General features: G+C 42.2%; 1 protein-coding gene across 5 annotated transcripts in view; it reads left to right on the forward strand.

Annotated features, from left to right (window-relative positions):
- LOC140412546 (tRNA selenocysteine 1-associated protein 1-like) overlaps nt 1-18,609 on the forward strand; it is a 39,122-nt gene extending 20,513 nt beyond the window's left edge. For 2 of the 5 annotated variants that reach the window (XM_072500832.1, XM_072500833.1), the window contains exons 5-9: nt 4,318-4,449; nt 5,218-5,337; nt 6,723-6,888; nt 8,099-8,132; nt 17,097-18,609. In XM_072500832.1, coding sequence (XP_072356933.1) covers nt 4,318-4,449; nt 5,218-5,337; nt 6,723-6,888; nt 8,099-8,132; nt 17,097-17,239 — 595 coding nt within the window. In that variant the 3' untranslated portion in view covers nt 17,240-18,609. Of the gene's footprint in view, nt 1-4,317; nt 4,450-5,217; nt 5,338-6,722; nt 6,889-8,098; nt 8,133-13,874; nt 14,042-16,088; nt 16,139-17,096 lie in introns of all 5 variants that reach the window. The other 3 variants (XR_011941772.1, XM_072500835.1, XM_072500834.1) reach the window with 3 other exon arrangements.
- Nucleotides 18,610-26,179: the final 7,570 nt, after the last annotated feature.

The following is a 26,179-nucleotide window of genomic DNA, read 5'->3' on the forward strand; positions in this document are numbered from 1 at the left end:
AATTCCTGGAGTTCGGACAGAAGCTCAATGTGCTCTTCCTTTGTGTCTGTCTGCAGCAGTAGATCGTCTACATACTGTACCAGACATTCGGGGCGAGAAAATTTCGCTAATCCATTTGCCAGCTGTCGGTGGAAAATGGAGGGGGAGTTGTGGAAGCCTTGTGGCAGGCGCATCCACGTGTACTGCTGCGCTCTGAAAGTGAAGGCAAATTTATACTGGCACGCCTTTGCCAATGGAATGGACCAGAACCCATTACTGAGGTCCAAAACCGTGAAATATCGGGCATGGAGTCCCTGTTTGAGCATGGTCTCGGGACTTGTTGCAACGGTGGGGCTGCTACGGGGGTGACTTTATTGAGTTCCCGATAATCAATGGTCAAGCGCCATGATCCGTCGGGCTTCCTTACTGGCCAAATCGGGGCATTATTAGTTGAGGCTACCGATCCTCGGATGCCCTGCTCTAATAAACTTTCTATAACCTTTAGGATTTCTCCCTCTGCTTCTAGGGGGAATCCGTACTGCTTTTGGGGTCTAGGGTCCGGTCCTGTTATTTGTACGGAGCCAGTCATCCGTCCACAGTCGTGCTTGTGGGTCGCGAATGCTGCCCTGTTCTTTTGCAGGACTGCCCTAACCTGCCAGTCCGTGCTGAGTGTGGTGGGGTTGAACCAAAACTCGCCTACTGTGCTAATCTTGTTCATGTAGTCCCCAATGTTGAGCGTTGCGGGGGCTCTAGCGGATTTTGCCATCTTCCAGACACACTGGTTGACTGGATCGAAATAGAGGTGGTGGGAATTCATGAAGTCGATCCCCAAAATGTGCTCTGCTGTTGGGGGCAGGTCGACTAAAACTACGGGGTGTTTTGTGTTAATGGTTACGATTTGGATGGGTACAGGGGTTGTGATGTGTCCCTGCTGTGAGTGGCCTGTGAAGCCGCTGAGAGTGATAGTGGCTGTAGTGGGCCACGTGTCCTTACCAAGGGTGGAGGAATTTAAGGTGGTGCGGGACCCTCCTGTGTCCCAGAGAAGCTCGATCGGCTGTCCCCTAATTTTCGCTGCGACTACGGGTCGTCCTGACCTATCCCAAAGTGTATCGCAGACCCAACTGGGGGAGCCTGTACACCGTCAGTCCGTTACGGTCAAGTCTGTCTGATCCGACTGGGCGCTAACGCTATGTATGGGCTCTGCCTTTTTCTTAGTGAGAGTGCCTGGCTGTTGGGCTCTCTGTGGTTTTTTAGGGGCATTGCATTCTTTGGCAAAATGTCCCAACTGTCCGCAATTGTAGCATTCTTGCGGTTTTGCTGGGGGGCTGCTCTTTCCCTCGTTTACCCAGGTGGGGTTGTGAAGAGTGGTTCTTACTGCCTGCACGTCTGCGGCGGCTTGTTTTTCCTCGGGGGGGTTCTAGTGGCGGGTTTATTGTGAGCAGACTGTTCCCAAAGGTGGGACAATCTTTTGACCACCTACTTCTCATTATGAGCCTCCTCCGAGAGGTCATAATTACTACAGGCATTCTGTCCTGCTTCCGTGGCATGGGAGATAAGGGTGCGGGTCCATTTGGCCATATTGTCTGCGGACAAATGGGCACGGTCTACGTTTCCGAAAACGGCTTCAAAGTGAATCCACAAGCATCCTGCGAACGCTGTGGGGTGTTCAGACTTTTTCTGTCTGCACTTATTTAGGCCATCTATGGGGTCGCCCCGGTTATACCCGATCGCATCCAGGATCGTGGTATGCATTTCTGCAAGGGTGCCTCCTCCTACATTCTGTGGGTTGGGAAGGGCTGCTGCGACCAATGGGTCTAAGCTGAGGACCATGAGCTTTACCTGCTCTTTCTCATCCAGGCCGTACAAGGTCGCCTCGTGTTTGACGGTGGCAAAGAAATGGTGTGGGTCGGAAGCGGGGAGGAACGGTGTGATTTTAGCACACGCATCCCGTAATTGGGTCACTGTGAGGGGGGTGGAATATAGGAATTCCGCATCGTCTGCTGTGGCGGTGCGGTGGGTTGTTACAGGGTTCATGGGAGCCTGAACTACCTGCTGTGTGGGGGGTAGGGGTGCTTTCCTCCTTTGGGGCTTTCCCTGCACACATGTTCCCTGAACATATCTCTGCGCTGTCTCCTGCAATTCTTCCCAATCAGGGCCGTCTTCCTGTTCTAAACTTTCGCCAAAGGTTTCTTGGAATCCCTTTTGGACAGAAAGCAGTGATTGCAGGTCTGCAATTTGCTTTCGGCACTTCGCATGGTCTATGGTACTCTGCCTTTGTTCCGTGGTTGCAGCGTGGAGCGCTCTCAAGGCTGCCTTGAGATCACTACATTGCTTCTGTAGTGTCTCCACCTGCTTCTCTGTCTCTTTCTTAACCAGGACTGCACGCTGCGTGTCCTGATAAGCCTTCTCATACTGGGATTGAAAACTGCTTAAATGCGGCAGACAAGACTGGTGACCCCGTTTGGCATCAGCCACCTCTTCGTCCTTGGCTTCTAACTGCCTTTTCAATTCCAGGTTCTCTTTCTCCATCTCGCATACTTTGATTTTACTCATACGATGTATGCTTTCTATTTCTTTCCGGAGCGTCCTGATGACCTCCTCTGTGCCTCGCAATTGTGCCATACAGGATACAATTGCCATCGGCTTGCGCGCCTTTGCTAAGCTCTTCTTATGGATCGCAAACCGCAAATTCTTCGGGGTTCATGAGGCATTGCATTGCCTGCATGGCCATCTCTCTTATCTTCTTGCTTTGTTCGAATGTGCAACAGTGGGCTAAGGTGGTGTCGTAGATGCGGGTACGGCTTGCACTAATTTCCGAAAATACCGACTTCCGACAGTTTTAACGCAACAAATTCTATCAGTTTTACCTTATAACCCTGTTAGTTACGCATGCATACACACACGCCGGTTTAGCTCACTAGGGGCTGGTTTAGCTCACTGGGCTAAATCGTTGTCTTATAAAGCAGACCAAGGCAGGTCAGCAGCACGGTTCAATTCCCGTACCAGCCTCCCCGAACAGGCGCCAGAATGTGGCGACTAGGGGCTTTTCACAGTAACTTCATTGAAGCCTACTCGTGACAATAAGTGATTTTCATTGTGAATTATTAACCAGAACCGCTTGAACACTTGTGGGGTTTTTTTGTTTTTGTTTCCAATTGGATTCTCTTCAAATTTCTGGGGTTCTCCCGGAGTGGTTTTCCACTTCTATTTCGGGTCCCGGCGGAGTCTCCAATTATGTTGCTCTTATTAGCCTTAGTTTTATTAGCTCTGATTATGTCACCTTTGCTCACGAGTCACCAGGTATCTTTCTGATACCGCCACGTGGTTCAAGCTTGAGTTATAATTAATAAGTCAGCACATAACTTAGTAAGATTGAAATCAATGGTCATTTATTTTGTACAGCAATAAATACTTACACAATAATCCTACTTTCTATATCACTACCTACCACTACTGGCCAATACTTAACTTTTGGGGATGGCCCACCAGGTCAGGGAAACGAATGGCTTATCGAATTGGGTCTGGCCTGCGGGATTCAAACGGCTGATACGGGTCGATGGCTAGGAGTCTCTATCGGGTAGCGATCGCTGGAGTCAAACTTACGGTTTCTGATCGATGGTTCTTGCGAAGGTTGCGAGCAGGAGAAGAAGGGAGAGAGAGAGAGATCTGAACTTGGCCCCTCAATTTATAGGGCCCAGGGGCTTCCCGCCTCTCGGGGCGGACCTTGACCCTGAGTCCCAAGTGATTGGACTTGTTCCCAATCACTGGGTTCGATACGCTCCAATAATGGGGCGATTCCTCGATCGGGGGGTGGTCGTTCACCTGTCTTTGTTTCGGCCACTGCTGGCGCCAAGAGGTCTGGCCCGGCATTCAATTGCTAATGTGTTGCAATTGTTCCCAGGGATAGCCGATTAAACTGCAGATGTCTGTGTTGATGTGCTGCTAATGGTCGCAGGTATCGATCTGGGCCGGCTTCCCCAGAGCCGAATACGCTATTCTGTCTGCAGCTGTCCGTTTGTGCCCTGTTGGCTGCTTTTCCCATCAGCCTTTTCGGTTAGCCATTTTATATCGGGTTTTGGCCAAACAAATCGTGAATCAGCCATTTTAGGTGGCTATAATATTTAAATTGGTTGGCTTAGAGAACAAGGTGGATTAGACTTTATTGGCAGTATAGCTGTATGTTTTTGCAGAATATCATGGCTGCGCAAAGTAAATCAGAATTTGTCTCTAAAGCATTTAGGATCATTTTAGTAAATACTTTTATGTCAAATCTTTTTACTTATTTTTTTAATAGCATTTAATGTTATGCATTAATGTTCTGTCACACATTTTCCCTAGTCCTGAATATTCATTGTTCGTTGGAGACTTAACACCAGAAGTGGATGATGGAATGCTTTATGAGTTTTTTGTTGAAAAGTACCCCACGTGTCGAGGAGGAAAAGTGGTATTGGACAATCTTGGAAACTCCAAGTATGTGGCAGTTATGTATTTACATTAGCAATAATTTAAATGTTCTTTGTGCTACAGTCACTGCTTTACACTAGAAGCTGTCACTGTAATCTATCTCCACACATGCAATGTCTTAAAACCAAATATTTTAAATGATTGGTATGGATGGAGCAGCATAATGCATCAGTACCATGCACACTGTGCCAAGGAGTGGAAGGATGAAAGTTGACGCCTACAATTAGGCGCATCAGGCACCTCATGTTCCTCAAATATCATATTCCTCAAATCTTTATTTGTTGTGTGTGAGCCTGGCAAGGTAGCATTTATTGCCCCCATTCCTTGTTGCACCAACAAAGAGTCACATGTTTGCCTATTACTTTAATCTGTGCTTGCTCATGTGCTAGTTCCAGTATCTCATCGATTAACTTGTTACTCCCCTTGGTGCTTCAGTACAGTACGTGCGATATCTTCAAATTAAGATAAGTCTGAATTTTGTATATTCCTACAGCATTTAGACACAAGGGAAGATAAAGGCTGTGACAAAGAATATTTAATGTGATTGATCAAAATCAACTACTTAAAGCTGTAACTTTTTTAGTTCATGAACTCATCAGAGCCTTGCAACTTGCTATCATTCTCTGATGTAATCCTTGACTCGAAACTCTTGTGTCGTCCATCCTTTTTCTCAGCCTGTCCTCCCCCAGCCCTTCCCAAGCTACTCACCTGAAAGTAACCAATTTATAGATAAAGTAGTGATTTGAAATATAATAAAATTTCTTTCTTTTGCAGAGGTTATGGTTTTGTGAAGTTTTCAGATGAAGCTGAACAGAAGCGAGCGCTTGCTGAATGCCAAGGTGCAATTGGTGTCGGAGGCAAAGCTTTAAGGCTGAGTGTGGCAATACCAAAAACGTAAGCAGCATTGGAGAAAGGCACCAAAGATGGGTGTTGCACTTTTTAACTCTATCCTTTCTTTCTGAAGCTTTATCCCTTTGCTACTCTTGGACTTTATATGTACCACGTCTGCAAAATTCACTTTGTGTATCATAGTAGCACTAGACCAAGAAATTACACATTGAGGAATCACTTTGAAGTTTAGCGTATTTTATTTTGTCCCTGTGTTTTAGTGAGCCATTAAAATCATGCAGACTAATTTCCCTCCTCCACCATCATCATCGCCCCCAGGTTCCTGCATGCTGACCACTCCAGTTTTCACAGCTTCATAATGGCTAACATATTTTACTGAAATGTCCCTTTTTCACAACCGAAGGAGTAAAGTACTAACAATAGCACATTAAACATCTCAATGATGTTGGTGTACAATCTATTCACAGAAAAGCTTTAGGAGGCCCTGTTTATGTTCAATTTAATGAATAAATGTTTTGAAAACCGATTTTACCATCTTTGTACCAATCTCCTAACTCTGAGAAATGTCTTTATTTGCACTTATTGAAGCCTATTTTTAGGCTAATAAATCTTGCCACCAAAATTACATATTTAACTAACCAGTACATTTAGCTGAACTGTCAATTAAATAACTGAGTGCCAGTTGGTAGATGTGTGAGTGATGTGAAATTAGGATTTATTTTGGTATATGGTGTATATAAACAGACCTAGAAAATAATGCTGCAAGAAGGTTGAAATGAAAAAATACCAGGCAAAGAACCAAGCAAAGTGCTGTATGGCAATGATTCTGGCAAGAGGAGTAAGGGTAGGCAGATTGATTACTTGGGAGAGAAGTTGAAGCACCTAAAGAGACTTTGAAAAGGTTAAAGAAGTCTTTAATAAAAGGTGGTCAGTTAAGTTTGTTTGGGACAACCTTTGTTTGCTATTATGAAAGGAAAATACCTGCACTTTTATAGCACCTTTCAAGATCTTTGACTGTAAAACACATTGGAGCATCCCATGTAGTACTTTTGTATTGTAACCACCATTGTAATGGTGGTGTGATACATGACCGGATTTCTTTTTGATGTTGGTTGAAGGTCTGAAAAAGTGTGCATTTAACAATGTGTACTTCAGTTGGCTTCGCTACATATATTTAATATTAAGCATGTAGGGTATTAAAATTAAATCAGTTCCAAAAGGGTAAAATTATAATCTAGACTGAACTAAAAGACCTGTTTTTTAGGCTTTCTTAGTTGCAACTGTTAAAATGCATTTGCTTGCTTGCTTTTTGGTAACTAGAACATGCAGTCATCAGTTACTATATTTGAAAGAGATCTTGGCTATTTACTGTATATAATACTGTATTCCTTTGCCTTGTTGTAACAAATGAATTTACTTTTAACTTCCAGAAATCGTGTAGTGAAGCCACCAGACTATAGCCAAACATATACCTACAACTATAACCAGTATTACCAGCCATACCAGAACTACTACACTCAATGGGGATATGATCAATACACTGGTAGCTATAGCTACAGCTATCAACAATATGGCTATACTCAAAGTACCATGCAGGTAAAGTTATTGAAAATCTGGAGTCCAAAGTCATCAGCTCTGTCGCGCCATAGTTTGTATATATGTTGCGCTATGTTTGACAAGTTTCATGAAAACCAATCAACAATGTCTCATGGTCAAAGTTGTTCCATAAAGAATATTTTGTATCATCTAGGTAAGCCCTCTACTTAATTTTTACTCAAGTTGAAGACTCTGTTGCTGAAGGTTGATCTTGTCCTTGCGGCCTACCTCATGCAAGTTTTCCCCATCTACTCATAGGCTGCATATTCATTTCGGGGGTTGGAGGAAAATAATCTATATTGAGGCAATTTGAAATTATGGAAGCACATAGTGTGCATATTAATTTCGGGGGTTGGAGGAAAATAATCTATATTGAGGCTATTTGAAATTATGGAAGCACAAAGTATAAATTGAAGCTATTTTTGACAGATTGTTCAGTATGGAAGTTATTCCACAATTGGGAAGGCAAGTGAGTCATGAGTACAGCAAGTATAAGTGAGTTGTGTAGGCCCTATTTTTAAGTTCCATATTTAAACAGCTTGCCAACAAGTATTTTGTTTAATGCAGCAATTATGGCATTAGATAAAGAGACATGTTTTATTTTATCATATCTTTATTTAGTGGTGTCTGTTGTTAAAAGTGGAGAGAACCTTGAAATCTTTCTTCTTGTAGGTGTGGTATTTTACATAACAGTTCTTATTGTACGTTTTCTTTGTATGTTTTGGTTCAGAAGACCCAAGTTCCAACAAAATGCATTCACTGCACTTGTTAATGTAAAGTTGATTGAATGCTTTGGTGATTAAAAATGCAGTGAATTGGGTTCCAGCTGTGTGCCTCATTAAGCCACATTTTCCTGCTCATCTAATCTACTTATTTTCATTTTGTTATTTTCATTACTTCCTTGACCCTCTCTAGATATTTTGTAGCAGCTACAAATTTTGGTCACTTAGAGTCGTACTTTGGCCTTAATGAAAAGCTTTGGTCCTGTACAGTTCTAGCCTCTCCTGCCTATTGATAGAATTGTTATATTGCTTTTAAGTTAATGTTAATAGCTTCACTGGCCTCTTCATTCTAAATGATCATTAGTAGTATCATTCCAAACATATTTTTTGTGGAAAGGTGGCAGAGGGAAAAAGTAAGCTGCAGGATAGTATCATTTGCAGATTTTAAAACAAAGGCACTAATTTATGATGACTCATTTTGTTTGCAGAATTACGAAGAAGTCGGAGATGATGCATTGGAAGGTAAGTACAAAAATTCAAAATTTCTCTTCAGTATTCGGACACAGTTATATGAAACCTTACAGAGCCGGTTTCTGTGAATCTGCACTTTGCTTGATCTGTATGTTTTCTTAAATTAAGGTTAAAATTTAAGGTTAGTATAGTTTGAGTAGTAGTTCAGAAGGTATTTAATATACAGCAGTCCATACGAAGGCCCGCGCCCTTCGTACTTTTGTTTTAATCTGTGATTCCCATAATTTTTTTTTCTCCATTCTCACTTTCAATGTGCAAACTTAATGTATGTTTTTTTAAAAAAAAAGTCTTCTCATGTTTCAGTACAGACAAAGGCTGTTTTTTCCATTATATTTGCTGGCACTAGTTCCACATCAGAGCTGCCTACTCTAATTTCATTCTTTCACCCTTTAATATTTTTCTATTTACTGTGTTTGTCTTAATTCCCTCTTAACCTCTTAAATTTTGTAATTAATTGTAATCTCTTCAGAAGTGGAGAGAATTTCATATCTTTTGTGTGAATAGAGATCGATTGGATACTCTTGAATGATTTCACCTAGGCAAGTAGAATTGCCTGAACCTGTTCCCAATCTAAGCTATTGATTGCTGCAAACCTTCACTATATACCAGCATGACCTCTGACAAGGTGTTGATTGGATATTGCTCCCTCTTTAAACAATTGTTACAATCCCAGTCGATGTTATAACTGGTCAAGAAAGTCCCAGGAAGGAATCCTGGCTCAGAAGACTTTAACTTTTATTATAAAACGTGGAGAAACAGTCACAGAACTGCTAATTAATTTTAACAGCAAGGAAAGTCATTTATTAAACATGAGAAAATTGGATTGTGATACAGTTACACACAGGTTTTAGGATAAATACAAAATAGAAAGTGTACCTTAATCTACAATGTTCACATTAACACAAAGTCCATTTTAAGCACACAAGATGACTGGCAAGACACACTCCTCTCTGAACCCAAGTGAATGCCTGGATTTCTGCTCAAATTCTCCCCCACCCCCAGGTGACTGTTATACCATGAGAGAAAAAGTACTTGGCTCATTGAACTCCAGCTTCCACATGAGTGATTTCAAATTCTGCTTTCAAAGTCACACTTTTAAGTCTTCTTTTAAATTATGATTTCCCGTAGCGGTTTGCATTCTGCAATCCAGACCACATTTTCCAAATGACACTTTTTTAAACAAAGTTTCCGCTCCAAAGTGAATCCAGTCCAGGATTTTACAACAACGGCTTTAGGATTTCTTTATCTTGATTGCTGTCCAAACGGTTCACAATTATTTTAACACTGAATTCCCAAGCTCTTATGGAACCAGATGTTTGATTTACCTTTTGAAGACTGCTGTCCCACTTTAAATCTGATTACTGTAATTGTCTCTTTTACTCAACACCATTTATTCTTCCTTGAATTATTCTGAACAATACTTTGGTCTCCGTTCACTTCACTCCAGTCGTCTTAAACATTCTCGCTGTCCCAATTCCCTGGTAATTGGGATTGTAACTTATACTTTAGGAAGTCCACCTCTTTGCAGCTCCTGTTCTGTCCAGTCTTTCTTCTGGCACAGCTGAGAGTAGTTCACTCCCTGTGGTCCTGTCTCCAACTATCCACAAATTCAGCAAAAACTAAAACGTAAGAGGTTTTTTTCTCCTTGCAAGGGCCTCCAGTTACTGAGCAACCCATGCAAGTTCTAATCTTCACACCATAACCCTCTCTAAGCACAATAGAATCACAGTTGGAAATGAAACTAACCCCATTCATCTGAACACTTTTGTGCAGCAGGAGTCTAACTATAGGTTTTATCCTTCCAGGCACAGAAACATTAAACTAACCCCACTTTAAACTATACCTTATTTTTAATGTTTACCAGTACAAATATAAATCCCTTAAAACTACCTTTGTTTTCCTAATACTGTAAAAGAAAATCCCTAAAGACACTGGCCCAGATTTTCCTGGGCACTTCACCTTTATGATGTAGTCATGAAAGATTCAAAATTAGGAGAAAATTATGGAGTAAGTGATTTCTGCCACATTATATTTTCCTGGTACCTTGCGTCGCTTCATTGTTAACCTTGTTAAAAACAGTTAATTACTATACTACACCCCCATTAAATTCAATAACAATCACAGTTTTCCCAGATTAGTGTAATTTCCCATGCTGCTGCTTCATTGGCTTAAAAGCAATGGCTCGGTTGACCTAGCAGTGAGGTGTTTTATGCTCCTAGATAGGTTGTTCTTGCTTCCCAGTTGGCTTGAGCTCATTTGCCTAGCTCCCAGTAGCTTACAAAAAGAGTCTTAATTTATTTTAAAGGGTCCATTCAATGTTGACTATGATAAATTCCTTTGTGCTCTTAGAATTTATTTCAGTGAGCCTTGACTCACTGAAAAGGCTCATCAATGGCTTGTGGTTGGTAGATATGGTGAATGATTGACCATAGAGGTGCTGATAGAATCTTTTTGCTGCAAAACCGATAGCTAGGCCTTCTTGTCCAACTCTGAATATGCTTTTTCAGTCTTTGTCAGCGTTCCAGATGCAAAACCAATGGGTTTTTCGGACCTGTCTTCCATTACATGAGAAAGTGGCACCCCTACACCGTAGGGTTAGGCATCACACGACAAAGTAAGTTACCAGTCTGGATCAAAATGGAGTATCAGATTTTTCGATTGCAGCAGAGCTTTCACATCTCTGAAAGGTTTCTACTGTTCCACTTCCGTTTTGTTTCTTTGTGCAGAAGTAGATACAGTGGCGCCTACATTGCAGACAGGTCTGGTAAAAGATTTCCATAATAGTTTATCAAACCTACAAATGACCTGACCTCGACCACATTCCTCGGCTCCAGCGCTTCCTTAATCACTCAAACTTTCTCTTCTACATGAGATAAGCCTTGTGCAGTGATTCTGTGGCCTAGACACTCCACGGTTCGTGCCTGAAAAATGCACGCTCTACTTTTCGTGGCAAAGGGCACTATCTTCGGTTTGAGAAAGCAAGCCTGAGGATTTACAAACAACTTTACTATAATAATGCTTTATCAAATCTACAAATGATCTGAGCTCGACCACATACCTGGGTCACAGAGCTTCCTTAATCGTTCAAACTTTCTCTTCCACTGCCCTGCAATGTACCCAGTTCGTCTTTGAAAACCTCGATTATTTTTGTGTACTTTATCTCACCCCAGTTCAACTGAATTTTCCTGAGTTAGTCACGCCCTAGTAGTCTAGGCCCATGCCCCTTTACCATCCAGAGCTGTGCTCTCGTTTCTTGGCTGTTACATTCAATGTCCACCTCTAACGCGCCAAGCAATAGTATAGTCTCTCTGGTGTATGTCCGAAGGTTGATTTGTGCCTGAATAAGGGCTGGTGCCTGCATAGAGCCCCAAATCTTCCTGAAGGTCATCTCATTGATTACCGATGCAGAGACTCCTATGTCCACCCTACATCTTGATTTTCTGTCTTTCTGTCCACGAGCCCCTCACTCATATTAAATATATCCTAATAGTGCCCCTCTGTCTGGCCTGAGTTTTCTAAGCGATGTGCCACCGACTGAGGCTTCCTTGCGTTTGAAGTTCCTTGCTCAGCCTTTGACTTTCTCTTAGTACCCCGGCACTTCTTCGTTAAATGCCCCTACTTATTGCACTGGTGACAGACAGCGTCCATAAACTTAGTGATTCGCATAAAATGACCCTTCACGCCTAAAACATCCACTGTCTTCACCTTTTTACTTGCAGCTTATTTTTCTACTTGATGCAGTGCACCTGCCTGAGTGCCGCTATTGGTCTTCTGAATATCTTTTGCATTGTTGGCAGCCATTTCCATGCACTCTGAGAAATTTCTGGAGCCTTCTGAAATATAAGTATGGCTTCTCGCAGCAAACGTCGCTGAATGCTGTCCTTGTTAGTGCCACAAACTAATCTCTCCCAAAGCATGTCTTCCAAAACGGCCCAAAGCTGCCATGTTCAGAAGAGCTGGCGCAATGCCCAACAAAGTTAGCTACAGACTGTCCCGTCTTCCGAAAACGACTATGGAGTTTGAAATGTTGTACAATTACTGAGAGCATGGGATTTTGAACAAGCCTCGTCTACGATTCCATTTGAAAAGAAAAGTAGTTCCAACCTTTCCACATATTCATCCAATTCTCGTTCTCTTCCAGAAACTCACTGATAGACCCTAACATAGCCATGGTGCTGCTAACTTGTCTTCCGTTGGTAAACTTATCAAAACTTTGCTGAAACTCAAATTTGTTAAATTCTTATCGGGAAAGACATGCGGTAACTTGACCTCAAAAAGGTAATCAAAATGCGTTAATCTTAAAGTTAATCTTCTTTAATATATAAAAATAATGAAATTTAGAATACATTATGGACTCAAAAACAGGAACAGCTAGTTAAACATCAAAATAACAGTAACCGGATAGAATTAGAACTAACGGCAGTTAAATACGAATATATACAGGCAACAGCAACAACTAATGATGTTGCAGTACTTACTGATGACATCAGCAATGGATTTAAATAAGAAGATACATGATAATAACACGATAATAATGATCAATTCCAATGTCACAATAAGATCACAGAATCGCAGGAAGTATTGCTCCAAATATACAGGCGGGTGTCCTATTAGTTTCCAATGTTTGGTCACTACTTGGGAAGCGTTAAAAGATAAACATTGGCCATTTTCTGCAGCACTTCAGATCTGCTGTGGCACGTTATAATTAAAGTAACAGAAAAATATGTAGGAAGGTACTAACTGCGAGATCCAAACACTAAAAGTGAGATTTTATAGTGTATGTTTCTGATGTCCCCATTGCAGGAAAAACCGAGCCACTGTTTGATTCTGGAATATGTCCAAGCACCCACTAACAGAAAATTGATGTCACACAGTCGTTGGCCATTATTTTGCATTGGGTTTGAAATATCTATTTCTGTTGAAATCAATTTTGTCACGACTGTTGCGTCATGAATATTTGTACGCACTAGTAGTGAACAAGTTTATTACAGGACTATTGTATAACCTACACTGCGACAATTGAATGTTACAAGAAGGGTGGAACTTCCATTGTGAAATCTGAATTAACATTCGTACACAAAAGCACCTTTGGCAATTGTTGTTTTCCCCTTTTTTCTTCCATTTCTCCCGAAGTCACTGACTGCACTGCAGTCCCTTGGGCACCAGCCACCCAATGGTACCTTATCCAAATACGTTTTCATAATATGTGAACCTGGACAGGCTGTTCAGTCATGGGGATGTCACTATTAAGCACAATCCTTTTGTCCACACACGCACACACACCTTTCAGCAAGAGGCACTGGGTAATTATTAGGAGTGGAAAACCTTGGCTGATTTTTCCCCTCTCTAACTAGGGACGCTGGTTTTGGCACCCTAACTGTAACCCTGGCTCAGATTAACTAACTCACCACAGACTGAGATTGAATCTTGGACCTGTATAGCTCAGTGCTGCTGTATTTTAACAGTGTTAAGTGTAATCTGTAAAACTATTTGGGTAAAAATACATCATCATTGGGAAATTTTTGCATAAAAACAATGGAAAAATGTTCTCAAATCTGAAATTCTTGGCAGTTACTTAAAGCTATTTCTATAAGGATAAAAAGAAATTGAAAAGTAATTATAAGACAATGGGCATAGCATCCGCCATGCTGGCCAAATAGAGCTCCTGTGCGTTGTAAGGGATCTTTACTGGAACTGCCTCATTAATGCACTGATTATGCTTATTTGGCTCAGTGCATCATGGGAATATGCCTCTTCCTGCTCAAGGCCTCTCCTTTCCGGGTATATTCCTTCAGCCAGGAGGATGGGGTGGACAGAGCCAAGGACTTCTCCACGACTACAATCACCAGTGCTGTTCCATGTTCTGCTGACAAGGGGCGCATTTGCCTTGGCGAGACAATGTAAGTTTATGTCTCCAATGAGAAACTTTACTTCCGGTGCCCCCCACTAAATGCTTTGTGGGAGAATCATGAGTGGCTGGATGTCCAGGATCCCCGTGACTTTGAAGTTGTAACCTTTTAGATGTAAGGCAAGTTGTTAAAGCCACACAGTATCATGATGGGCCCATTTTCTTCTTGTATTGACAATGCCTGGGGTTTCAGTAAATCTGAACAGATTATTTCATTAAATAGAGTTGCTTAGAAAGCATTCTCAGTTCGCATGTTCATAATGAATGGGATTCAATCAATGATTGATGATGGCACAACAATTATGTCTGGCCCTCTTCACTTTTACAAAGCAACACCTTTGTTGAGGACACTAATGGCGAACGGAAGATTTCATGTACAGTTTCAGTGTCTACAGCTGTCCACTGGCTGTCACAGCAAATGGTTACTTGGTCCAGAAATTGACAGCAAATTTTTTAATTTGACTGCATTACAGAATCGTCCAATCAAACATTAAATTTTTTCCCTACCCAGCGTCTTGAATTTTTCATTTGGTTATGGAAGGAAACTGCAATTCTGAACTTCTGGCACAGTGTGATGGCAGAGCAGTCAGGCGCCAAAAGGCAATGGTGTTTGTGTCTCCGACCTTAAAAGAATGCTATTGGTTCACTGTGACTCAGAGAATACACTGTAACACAGGGCAGCTGTCCTCTGAGATACCCTGCTCTTCCTTAATAAGATTTAGGCCCCTGCTCAGGAGGGTCGTCCTCCCTCCTCCTTATCTACCCCCTCCAACAAGGTGTCTATCTGTTTGTGCCTTGCAAAATCCTCCAGGGTTTCCTTGTGCACCTCGAAAAAAACACGTGAAGTAAAATATGTTGTTTGCTTAGTTTATTTCTTTAGCCAATTTTTACGAATCCACACAACACTGGAGCATGAAGCAGAGGGCCATGGTCTGGCTGTGAGTGAAACTCAAGCTGAGGACAAATTCAAGTTAGGAGGCATAACGCTGGTAGTGTGTGAGGGGAAGCACTTGGAGACAAGTGACTTAACATTCAGAAACCAATATCTTCACTGCCTCCCTGATTTTTATACAGAATTACCACATTATGAGCAACATATTCTGCTTCATTCCACAGAGCAGTTCTTCTGTTTCATCACCTAATTTCATAAACCTAAAAGCACTGAAGGAGACCATTCAGTCCATCAGGCCAGTGCCAGCTATTCAGTCCCACTCTTTCCCCACAACTCTACACATTGTTCTGTTCTTTTTAATGGCGGCACCACTGACAGTGCCATGCTCCCTCAGTTCTGCAATGGAGTGACAGTCTAAATTTTATACTAAGTCCCTGGAGTGAGACTTGGAACACACAACCAAGACTGCTACCCAGTGAGCCATAGCTTACATTTCATGTGACAAGTGGAACATTGGGAGGTAAATGGAATAAATGGGAGGAGGCATTCCAATAAGCCTTTGCCGACAACCACTCACTGTCTTGAAATTTTCCACCAGGATTTATGTGAATGTTTGAATATATTTGACAAATAAAGGCCAGCATAATCATATTGTCCACTTGAAAATGTAGCATCACTATGCATTATTTTTTGTCATTAGCGTCCAATGTTGCTATATTTTTAGTAGTACAAGAGGCAGCCAGGCATGCACCACAGCTGCAGGCAGCCTAAAACATACAAATAGTGTTGGCCTCAGTATACCTACTTTGGTGAGCGATGGGGAGTCGAAGGCAGAGGAAAAGCTGCTCTGGTGCAGTTCACAAGCGTAGAAATTCCATTGTATGAAATCACTTGGCCTAACTATGAGTAGGTGTACAATAATGCAACAGATCTTGCTACAGTAACATTAACAGTGACACTACCGTGGTAACTAAATGAAGTATTGAGGTATTGCTATGGTCTGTTAGATTTGCAACTGTTTCATTGGTTCTTGCAGCAGCAAAATGATGAGGTGTAAAACTGATCTTGTGTTCTTAATTAGACTACATGTCCACTTTGCAGCTTGTTTTGCCGTATTTAATCTGAAGTCAGTTTCTTTTTTTTTCAGTGACCCTCAGTGCTAGCAACTTTACCAGGAAGATAATTGCACCACCATTTGTAATTAAACCCTTGATTATATTTTGTGAATTAAAAGGGTAGTTGAATGCCTAGTTTAAAAATATATTTAGAAAGCTCTATAAGGTTTGTTTGTTTCCTGAGAATAGGAAATAAGAATTTTCATTGACAATTGGGCCAGAAAGGCTTTTTGGGGGGAGCATATTCTGGGAATAATTATGGAGAAAGGAAACTTTGGAGTCAAATTCTCCAGTTTATATTTTGTCATATCCATTGGATCCTCCTCCACAGACACTTTCTCCTCACCCCAGCCGTCACCTCTCCCACCACTGCCACAGTCCTTCTGGTTTGTTTCAAACACTACCTCAGGAGCAGTGCTCCGAAAGCTAGTGTTCGAAACAAACCTGTTGGACTTTAACCTGGTGTTGTAAGATTTCTTACTGTGCTCACCCCAGTCCAACGCCGGCATCTCCACATCACAGTCCTTCTGAATCAGTTTCTGGGAATCTCAGAAAATATAGCAAGTAAAGCTAAGAGAACTGGCAGGTAGGATTAAAAAGGTGGCGATGCTGTGGCTAACACAGTAGACCTTCGGCTGAATGAGCCAGAAGGCATACTCGTATTTTTACATTCCTAACTAAAAGAGATATGGTTAAAAGGTTAGCAAAAGCAAGAAGCACAATGCAAATGAAAATAAATTAAACCGAGAGATAGCAAGAAATAAATGACAAAAAGATTCAGATTCTCAACTGACAATCGTGGGAATTCAGAAAAGCAGAGGATATACTTACAAACAAATGTGAGAAGGGGAAAAGAGTGATGAGATGAATGTGATTTGTGATTTTGATATAATGTTTTGACCACACTGGCCTCACGGTTTCACAGTATTTAAGTTTTTACTATTAAGTTATTGGGTTTCTGTGACTTGTAAAGTAAAGCATATTCTCCATTGTGTACAGTATGTATTGAAGTGCCACTGTCGCACTTTGTTATTTTCCAGATCCAGTTCCTCACTTGGATATTGAAGAAGCAAATGCACAGTTCATGGAACAGAGTGAAGAGTTCTATGATGCCCTGATGAATTGCCATTGGCAGCCATTGGACAGTGTTGCATCTGACATCCCTGCTTCAGCCATAGCCTAGCAGATTAATATTGCTACCGTAAAGCTAGATCCAGATGATCAGCAACATCATGGGATTTTTTTTTTTAATCCCTTGGTTCTCAAGATTTTCTGGTTCCTGCATAATTCTTGTTTAATATGGTTCTTACTGTGACAGATTTAATAAATGCTGCATCCTCTTGTTCTTGTTTTATGCAAAGTTTGAAGCAAAACAGTGATTTCAGAAGAAATGTTCTTCCTTATTTTAAAAAAAATGGAATTTATCCCAAAATTTCAGAGTTAGGGCTGTCCAAATAACTCATTCACAGTTCAGGATTAAAATATACTTGTATATGGGAGTAGGATAGCCAGAGAGGAAAGCTACATGATAGTCTCACAACCAAGGGGTTCTGATGACACCTTAGACCCCAACAAGTTCATAAACATTGTGTGAACCTCAACACTGGAAAGTGCCTTATAACTCATTTCTTTGCATCCGTTGTTACTTTTTTGCAATTTTGAGTTTTAGGGATAAAAAGTTCAAATACCCACTATCACAAATATAAAGGTCCCGACACGAGGATCTGGATTAATTTTTTCATAAAGTGACATTTTTGAAGCAAGTTTGTCGATTTTATGACTACTGTTTTTACAGTCTGATACAGTACTGGTTTATTCACTACATTTTGCCTGTGTATATGTACATATAAGCCAAGACATTTTGATATTGCTGAGTACCTGTAATCTTTTTTTTGTCCAAATCTAACCCTAGCCCAGCTAAAACAGTCATTACTGACCCTTTTTTGTTGTAGTTTTAAGATTATCAAAATAAAGGAAAAAGTGGAAGTCGGGACAATAGAGAGTGTTAGGATATTGGTGTAGTTTCTCCTCATCCACCTCCAACCCGAGCTTACAAACTTGAATAAGCCACAGGGAATGGGTTCGCTTCTGACTTTCAGCAGATCACACAGCAGACTGCATCTTTGTTGGAAAATAAGGTACAGTGTACCCTAGCTAAAGTTTTAAAATTACAGTGAGAGTGTGTGTAAGATTTATTTTTTAAAGATGCCACTAATTCTGCTGATGTATCCTTCACTATTATTTCCAGGTATCCCTTTTTCCAGGGTAGTTTTGATGCTCTAGTTGCACTCCCATTTAAAAGTACTACTGAGTTACAAAGCAGGCAAACGGACTCCAGTTCTGTAAATTAATGAAGGGGGTACAATATATTGGGAAATAATTTGTTTGAAGTAAAGTCGCAGGTGCTTATTTAAGGTCACTAAGTTCTGCTTGCAAATGTTGATGTTTTAATTTTTCCAGTTGTACTTTTATTGAAATTCTGATTTTATCATACTCATGAGCCTGTAAAAACAAATTTATTTTGTAAAATAAAATAAAGGTGATTTTCTTTTATCATTTCTGTTTTTAATGTATCTAAATTAGTACATTCTGAGCTTTATTTGCACTTGAATGTTAGACAATACAGTATATCTCTAACTACAGTGTCAAAAATAAATGATACCCAATTGTGGGCAGAGCTGTGTATTGGGTCCATTAACGTTCATCGTTTTCAATATTGATACAGGGAGCTTTACTTGCAGTGCCTTTAAATTTGTTAATGCCACAAGTAAATGTACTGGGGTTTAGTAATTCAGAACAGATTACTATTGCAGGTTGCTTTAGATAAGTTTGGTGAATTAACCCATGCATAGCCAATGTCAACTGATAGAAACATAGAAAATAGAAGCAGGAGGGAGGCCACTCGGCCCTTTGAGCCTGCTCCGCCATTCATTATGATCATGGCTGATCACCAAGTTCAATACCCCGATCCAGCCCCCCCCCCCCCCCCCATATCCTTTGATTCCTTTAGCCCCAAGAGCTATATTTCATTCCTTGAAATTACACAACGTTTGGCCTCAACTACTTTCTGTGGTAGCAAATTCCACAGATTCACCACTCTCCGGGTGAACAAATTTCTCCTCACCTCAGTCCCAAAAGGTTAGCCCTTATCCTCAAACTATGACCCCTAGTTCTGGACTCCCCCCACCATTGGGAGCATTCTTTCTGAATCTACCCTGTCTAATTCTGTTAGAAGTTTGTAAGTTTCTATGAGAACCCCACACTCGTATAAACTCTCAAGAATATAATCCTAACTGACTTAGTCTCTCCTCATATGACAGTCTCGCCATCCCGAAAATCAGCCTTGTAAACCTTCGCTGCACTCCCTCCATAGCAAGAATCTCCTTCCTCTGATAAGGATACTAAAACTGCCACAATACTCCAAGTGTCGCCTCACCATTGCCCTATACAATTGCAGTAAAACATCTCTATTCCTATACTCCAATTCTCTCTCTATGAAGGCCAACTTTTGCCTTCTTTACTGCCTTCTGTACCTGCGCGCTTACTTTCAGTGACTGATGCACGCGGACAGAAATATTGTCATACATTCAGATTAGGAAACCCCTCGAGTTCGCCCTGAGGGGCTCTATACTAGGGTTTGCCCGGAGGTGGCAACTGTTTATCAACTTCTTTGGAAAGGACTATGCTGGGGGGGGGGGTTAAAAATGGGAAGTTGGGGGAAGGTAGGGGGTAGATTGGTGGGGAACATGTTGTGGTGTTATTTATGTTTATGTAAGCCATGTTGGCTGAGTTTTGTGTTCTTGGTGTGTGGTTGTTCATTGTGTTAAAATTTGGAATATAAATGCCTCAATAAAATATTTTTCAAAAAAAAAAGGTTAGGAAATACCTACCATAAAAGATGTACATTTTTCAACTCCCCGATGCCTACATAGGACTAATTTATTGAATTCAAATTTGACCATCTACCATGGTGGGATAAGAGCCTGGAACCTCGAGTTCTAGGTCAGTGTATTACTTGTTCAGTGGCCGTAGTACTGCACCATAGAGGGAACAGGTGTTCAAGGTAATAACCTGGAACTTCCTCCAAGAGGCAATCTGGATTGCCACTCTTGCCAGACTTACCACGCTAGAATTCCAAAGCCCCTCACTCAGGCTGGGTGAGACAGGAGCAGCAAAGCACACCCCGGCAGCATCGCCGTGGAGTAATGGGTGTAGAGAGGTAAGTCACTCTCCCTTTTTATGGCGATAGCTGCTGTAAAGGGGAGGATTAAAGGGACAATATACAGGGAGCAGATAAGTTATACAGTTGGGAGACTGGATCAGGCCCGGTTGGGGAGGGGAGGTTGGAGTCTGCCTTGGTTGGAGGGGCAGTCTGGGAGAGGGTTCAGTCCGTGGGAGGGGAGAGGGGGTCAAGTCAGATCAAGCGTGAGGTGGGGGTGGTGTGGTGGACCCCCTGGGGGGGGGGGGATGGGGGGTTGTGCGGGGTGTCCTGGGCAAGGTTGGGACTGATCTCCGATCCAATGGCCACGCTACGCCAGAAAAGCAGCTCGTCGCAGTGTGGCCGATAAAAGCTAGGAGACAATGCTCCCGGGATCTACCTGGTTTGCAACGCCTTGAGAGATCCAATGGGACCTCACGAGATGATGCGATGTAAATCCTGCCCATTGTGGGTGGGAGCACTTTTTTTCAAATTTGCATATTAGAACGAGACAACTAGCATCACTCTAATGTGCAGATTCCCAAGGTACCTGAGTTTTGGGATTCATTCCCTTTGCCTCAGAGACCTTGGGTTTTGATTTGATTTATTATTGTCACATGTATTAGTATACAGTGAAAAGTATTGTTTTTTGCATGCTATACAGGCTAGGGTCAGCACTGGTCTCCACAAAATGGGACCAGACGGAATGTGGCTCTTGGAGGTCTCCCAGGGGATCGGAGGACCCCAGCTACACGGCCTTTGGGCAGAGTGGTGCCCTGGCACTGCCACCTGGGTGCCAGCCTAGCACTGCCAGGGTGCCAATGATATCCCAATCTCTTGCTACACTGGGGAGTTCCGGCAAGCGGAACTCTCCGCTGTACAAAACAGGCCTATGTGTGGCCTTGGCCATGTGTTCCCCATTCAGGCCCCCTTATACAACGCAAGTCACATTGAATAGCCATGTGTTTCTCGGCACTGAGTGCTAGAAAACACGCGCCTAAATGCGTCGCTTTGGTATTTTGTTCCCTTTTGGGAGAATCGTGCCTATACTCTGATTTAGAAGGGGTTTTTTTTGCTTTGAGCTCTCAGAGTAACTCTCAAGGTAAAGCTGGCAGAACCATCCGAAGTTAGCATTTAAATCACTTCTGTCAGATGGTTCCCCGCTCAGCACTATTGTCCAGAGGAAGTTAACACTTCTGGACAATTGCAGAGTAAACCCTTAACATGGGAACTTCCAAGAGGGATTCCGAGCGCAACATAGCGATTCCCCCTAAATGTGCGGCTGGGGATCCCAGAGGTTGTGGGTGTCAGGAAAGCGGCTTGGGCCAAGTAGTTGATTGGTCATAATGAGGTTACAAGCAGCATGAGGTTACATAGCGTCAGCTATTCAAACCGGCCATCTAGCCCAACAGGTCTGTGTTGGTGTTTATTCTCCACATGATCTTCGGACTATAATCTCTTTCCAACCTGGTCCTCACATAACTAATCTCTTCTCCCTCATGTTTGTGAAGTGACTGCAGCAAAGACAAATAAGGGTATAGATTATGTCAAGATTTATTTCTCTTCACTCAGCAAATTAAAGTTGTTCCTCCAATCAGCTTGTGCTGGTTTCAGCAATTGAGAGTAGTGATGTGACAGTGCAACATCCCATCTCCTATTCTTTGAATAGGTTGAAGGAAGCAGATTATGAAGACAGAGCAACCAGTAAAATTCATTGCTGTGGCTATACTTTGCCCAGAGCTGCAATGCAAGACTTTGGCAAATACAAACATGTGGATTGGAAACAAAAGGACCAGCTAGTTCATTCAATCTGTCCCTTACTATGATGATGCAACTTAAACACCAGGGGCTGGATTCTCCGCCATCGAGATGCTCCGTTTATCCAGCAGCCTGGAGATTTCCCAACGGCATGGGGCTGCCCCACAATGGGAAACCCCATTGTCCAGCCAGTGAGACAGAACATCCCCCGGTGTGCTGAACCAGAAATCTGGTGTGGCGGGATGGAAAATCCAGCCCCATGTTTTTCTCCCTTCCCTAAACCCCCACTAGACACAATCTCTTGGGAGAAGGATAAACTGCTAGATCAATTTGGGGATGTGGGGAAGGAAATCCAGGTCCTGAAGGTGCCCAAAGCTGCTCTGGATTTACACTTCAAATCGCTCCAGCTCTCGAAGCCTATCATGGTAAATAAGGCATCAGTCTCATGGCCAGGGCCTCTTCTATCCTGTGAGGAAACTAAGGAAATCCAGAGATATGGTGATAGGGCAGGTGAAGTTGATGGAATGTTCAGCTGTGATACTGAGTGGAGGAGTAGGTCTGCATGATCTATTCCTGCTCCCATTTCTAATGAGACTAAAACTGGACCAATTATTCTAGTTGAGACATAACCAAGATTTATACAACAGTAGAGTATTTTGATTTTGCATTTGATTATCCTGGAAATGAATTATGATTATTTGCTTTTGCTATAGCCTCATGGCACTATCTTTACCAGTTATCACAGTGTGGTAAAGACATGCCTGCTGTTGTTTTGAGATTCATGTATGATAGCACCTAGGCCATTCTGTTCAACAGCTGTACGTTTGCAGCCCTTGATAGTAGCCCTCCATAACACTACATGTATCTATATTAAAGGGCATTTGCCAGACAGGAGCCCATTGTCCTTTGCTGAAAAGAATTATCAGTTGAGGTGAATTTGAAATTGAGATGAACAATGTTATGATGGATAAAATGAAAATTTTAGGTAAGCTAAGTTTGATTTATTTGATCTTAGGATGTGGGTGCTACTGGAAGGCCATCCCTAGTTGCCCTTGAGAAGGTGGTGTTGAGCAGCCTTCTTGAATCACTGCAGCCCATGTGGTATAGGTGCACCTTTAGTGCTGTTAGTAAGAACACTAGGACTTTTACCCAGTGACGGAGAAGGTACAGCAGTCAAGTTAGTTCCAAGATGATGTGTGCCTTGGAAGGGAATTTGCAGATGGCGATTTCAGCTAAAGAGAGGCAAATTGCCTGGACCTTAAGAACCTGAGGAAGGTAGGCAGCATGGTGGTACAGTGGTTAACATTGCTGCCTCACGGCACCGAGGTCCCAGGTTCGATCCCGGTTCTGGGTCACTGTCCGTGTGGAGTTTGCACATTCTCCCCGTGTTTGCGTGGGTTTCGCCCCCACAACCCAAAGATGTGCAGGATAGGTGGATTGGCCATTCTAAATTGCCCCTTAATTGGAAAAAATGAATTGGGTACTCTAAATTTATATAAAAGAAAGAACCTGAGGAAGGAAATTGCTGAGGGCTTAGAAATTATTGTCAAGAAATTTGAATTGGGGCCAAAACAGTTGCAAAGTTAGCAGAGTGCTGGCCTCACACACCAGGTTCAGGAATGTGAGGGGATTTATCCTCAATATCTTCCAAATATGTATACTCTCTTGTAGAAATCACTGAAGAAGTCAGAAGTAGCAATTCTGGCTGCTTTCTCCCCTCCCCTTAGCATTGAAGTGTGATCGTGAATCGTAGCACTCCAATTCGCTGAGATCAGTTAACTCCATACAGAGAAGGAATTGAATCTAGGATTTTCCAGACACATTAGTTGTACTTCTGAAGGTTTTTGTATATTTTTGTAACCTGCAACATATATACACTACTGTAAAGAATATTTTCTCATTTACAATAAATGTGTAACTTTTACCCGGATGGATAAAATCAAACCGACGGGGTTACCTGTGCTTCAAGAAGGAAAGAAAGGCTATGAGAAGGCACTGTTTGTCAGGGAAAGTCTATATTGTGAGCGCAAAGAAGGAACATGAAAGAAATATAATGGAAAATATTAAGGATAATATCAAGCTATTTAAATATCAGGAGCAAGAGACAATTCTGGAGGGACATTGGACTGTTCGTTAGTAGAGACAGAGTGGAATTAATCATTATTTGAGGCATCACTAAAAAATATAAGTTGAGAGGGTATTTAAGGGAGAGTGGAAATCCTTAGTAGCACAGGGAAAGGTATATTAATAGTTTTGAAAGCTTAAGATGAAGCTCTGCTGGTGGTGTTGGCTGAGAAAATTGTAACTCTTCTGAGGGAGATCTTTCAAAGTTCATTCAAGTACCATCCAATGCAAATATCAGGGCACTATTGTGAAGGAAGTGTTGAGGATCCAACTAAAGAGAGCCATCTGGTTCATTATGTTATAGTCCAGCAGTCCCAGTCTTAACTTTTCCTTTTAGAATGCCAATAGTTTCTCTTCATAATTGCCTGAAGCAGTGCGTAGGAGATTAATCTTTAATTTCTAAAGACTCCAAGAAAGTCTTGGAGGGGGTTTGGCAAGCCTGGGAATGAGAAGATGACTGGGTTTGCAGTCCCAACAGTTTACCTGCAAAAGCAATTGGATAAATGCTTGAAGAGGGGGTAGAATGCAGAGGAATGCTCTGGTTTGCTCCCACAGTCCAAAGATATGCAAGTTAGGTGGATTGCCCATGTTAAAATTGCCCAATAATGTTCAGAGATGCAGTTAGGTGGGGTCATGTGAATAAGGTGGGGGAGTGGGCCTACATAGGGTGCTCTTTCAGTGGGTGCAGACTTGATGGACCGAATGGTAGCCTTCTGCACTGTTGGAATTCTATGGTTCTTTGTGAAGATATGTGGAAGAAAATTGAGGCCTTTGGAATCTGGATTCTAAGACGTATGCTTAAAATTCCATATTCAAACTATAAGACAAACAAAGAGATGCTTGAAATTTCAATAGCAAAAATAATTAAAAAGTGATATCTGGAAAAGCAAATGTCAGTATTTTGGCCATTTGATCAGAAGTGAAAAGCTTCAGCAATCTCTTCCTGCGGGGAACATACAAACATAGGAATTAGAAGCAGAAATAGGCAATCCTTCCCCTTGCGTACGATCTGCCATTTAGAACCATAGAAAAGTTACAGTGCAGAAAGAGGCCATTCAACCTATTGTGTCTGGACTGGCCAAGAAAGAGAAAAAATAAACTCACGCTCAGTTTGATCCCACTTTTCAGCACCTGGTCCATTACTGAGCGTTTCAGCTTCCCCCACAAACTTAGGCAGTGAATTCCAGATGCCTACCAGCCTCTGGGTGTAATGGGTTTTCCTCCAGTCTCCCCTAATTCTTCTACCAATCACCTTAAATCTATGCCCCCAGATAACCGATCCCTCAGCTAGGAGAAACAATTCTTTCCTGTCTACCCTATCTAGGCCCCTCATAATTTTGTTCACCTCAATTTGGTAAGATCATGGCTTGTCTGATTGGGGCGTCTACTTTCCTAGTGTACCCCTTGTACACTCTTGAAAGGGTGGCTGCTGGGCGGATGATTCCCCTTATAGGCGTGTGGTAAACCACTGTATTATATTGTACTTACTGTTCTTACTTATTGTACTTACTGTTCTTACTGTTTGTTACATGTCTGGGTTTGTCCCTGCTGGCTCCACCTGTGGCTCCGCCCCTCGGGCTCAAGTATAAAGGTGGCTAACCTCCAGCCCTGCCCTCATTCTGGGACCGGCGGCCATCAGGTGTCTTTTAGCTGATTAAAGCCACAGTTTACTCTTCTGACTCTCGTCTGTTGTAATTGATGGTACATCAATTTAATCAGCTAAAATTTTAAGATGGATCCATCGCTCAAGCCTGATCGCCTGGAGCTGGACCCCCAAGCAGCCGGCGCCACTGCCACGTTTGAATACTGGCTAAGCTGCTTTGAATCTTACATTGATTCCTCTGCCGCCACCGTCGCTGAGACCCACAAGTTGCGAGTCCTCAACTCCCGGGTGAGCCCGCAAGTTTTCCTTCTTATCGGGGACACTACTTCGTACGAGGATGCGATAACGCTGTTGAAGGGGCAGTATGTTAAGGAACTCAACGAGGTGTACACTAGGCATCTCCTTGCCACGAGGGGACAGCGCCCCGGAGAATCGCAAGC

This window comes from Scyliorhinus torazame, chromosome 1, assembly GCF_047496885.1.
Source record: "Scyliorhinus torazame isolate Kashiwa2021f chromosome 1, sScyTor2.1, whole genome shotgun sequence".
Taxonomy (NCBI): domain Eukaryota; kingdom Metazoa; phylum Chordata; class Chondrichthyes; order Carcharhiniformes; family Scyliorhinidae; genus Scyliorhinus; species Scyliorhinus torazame.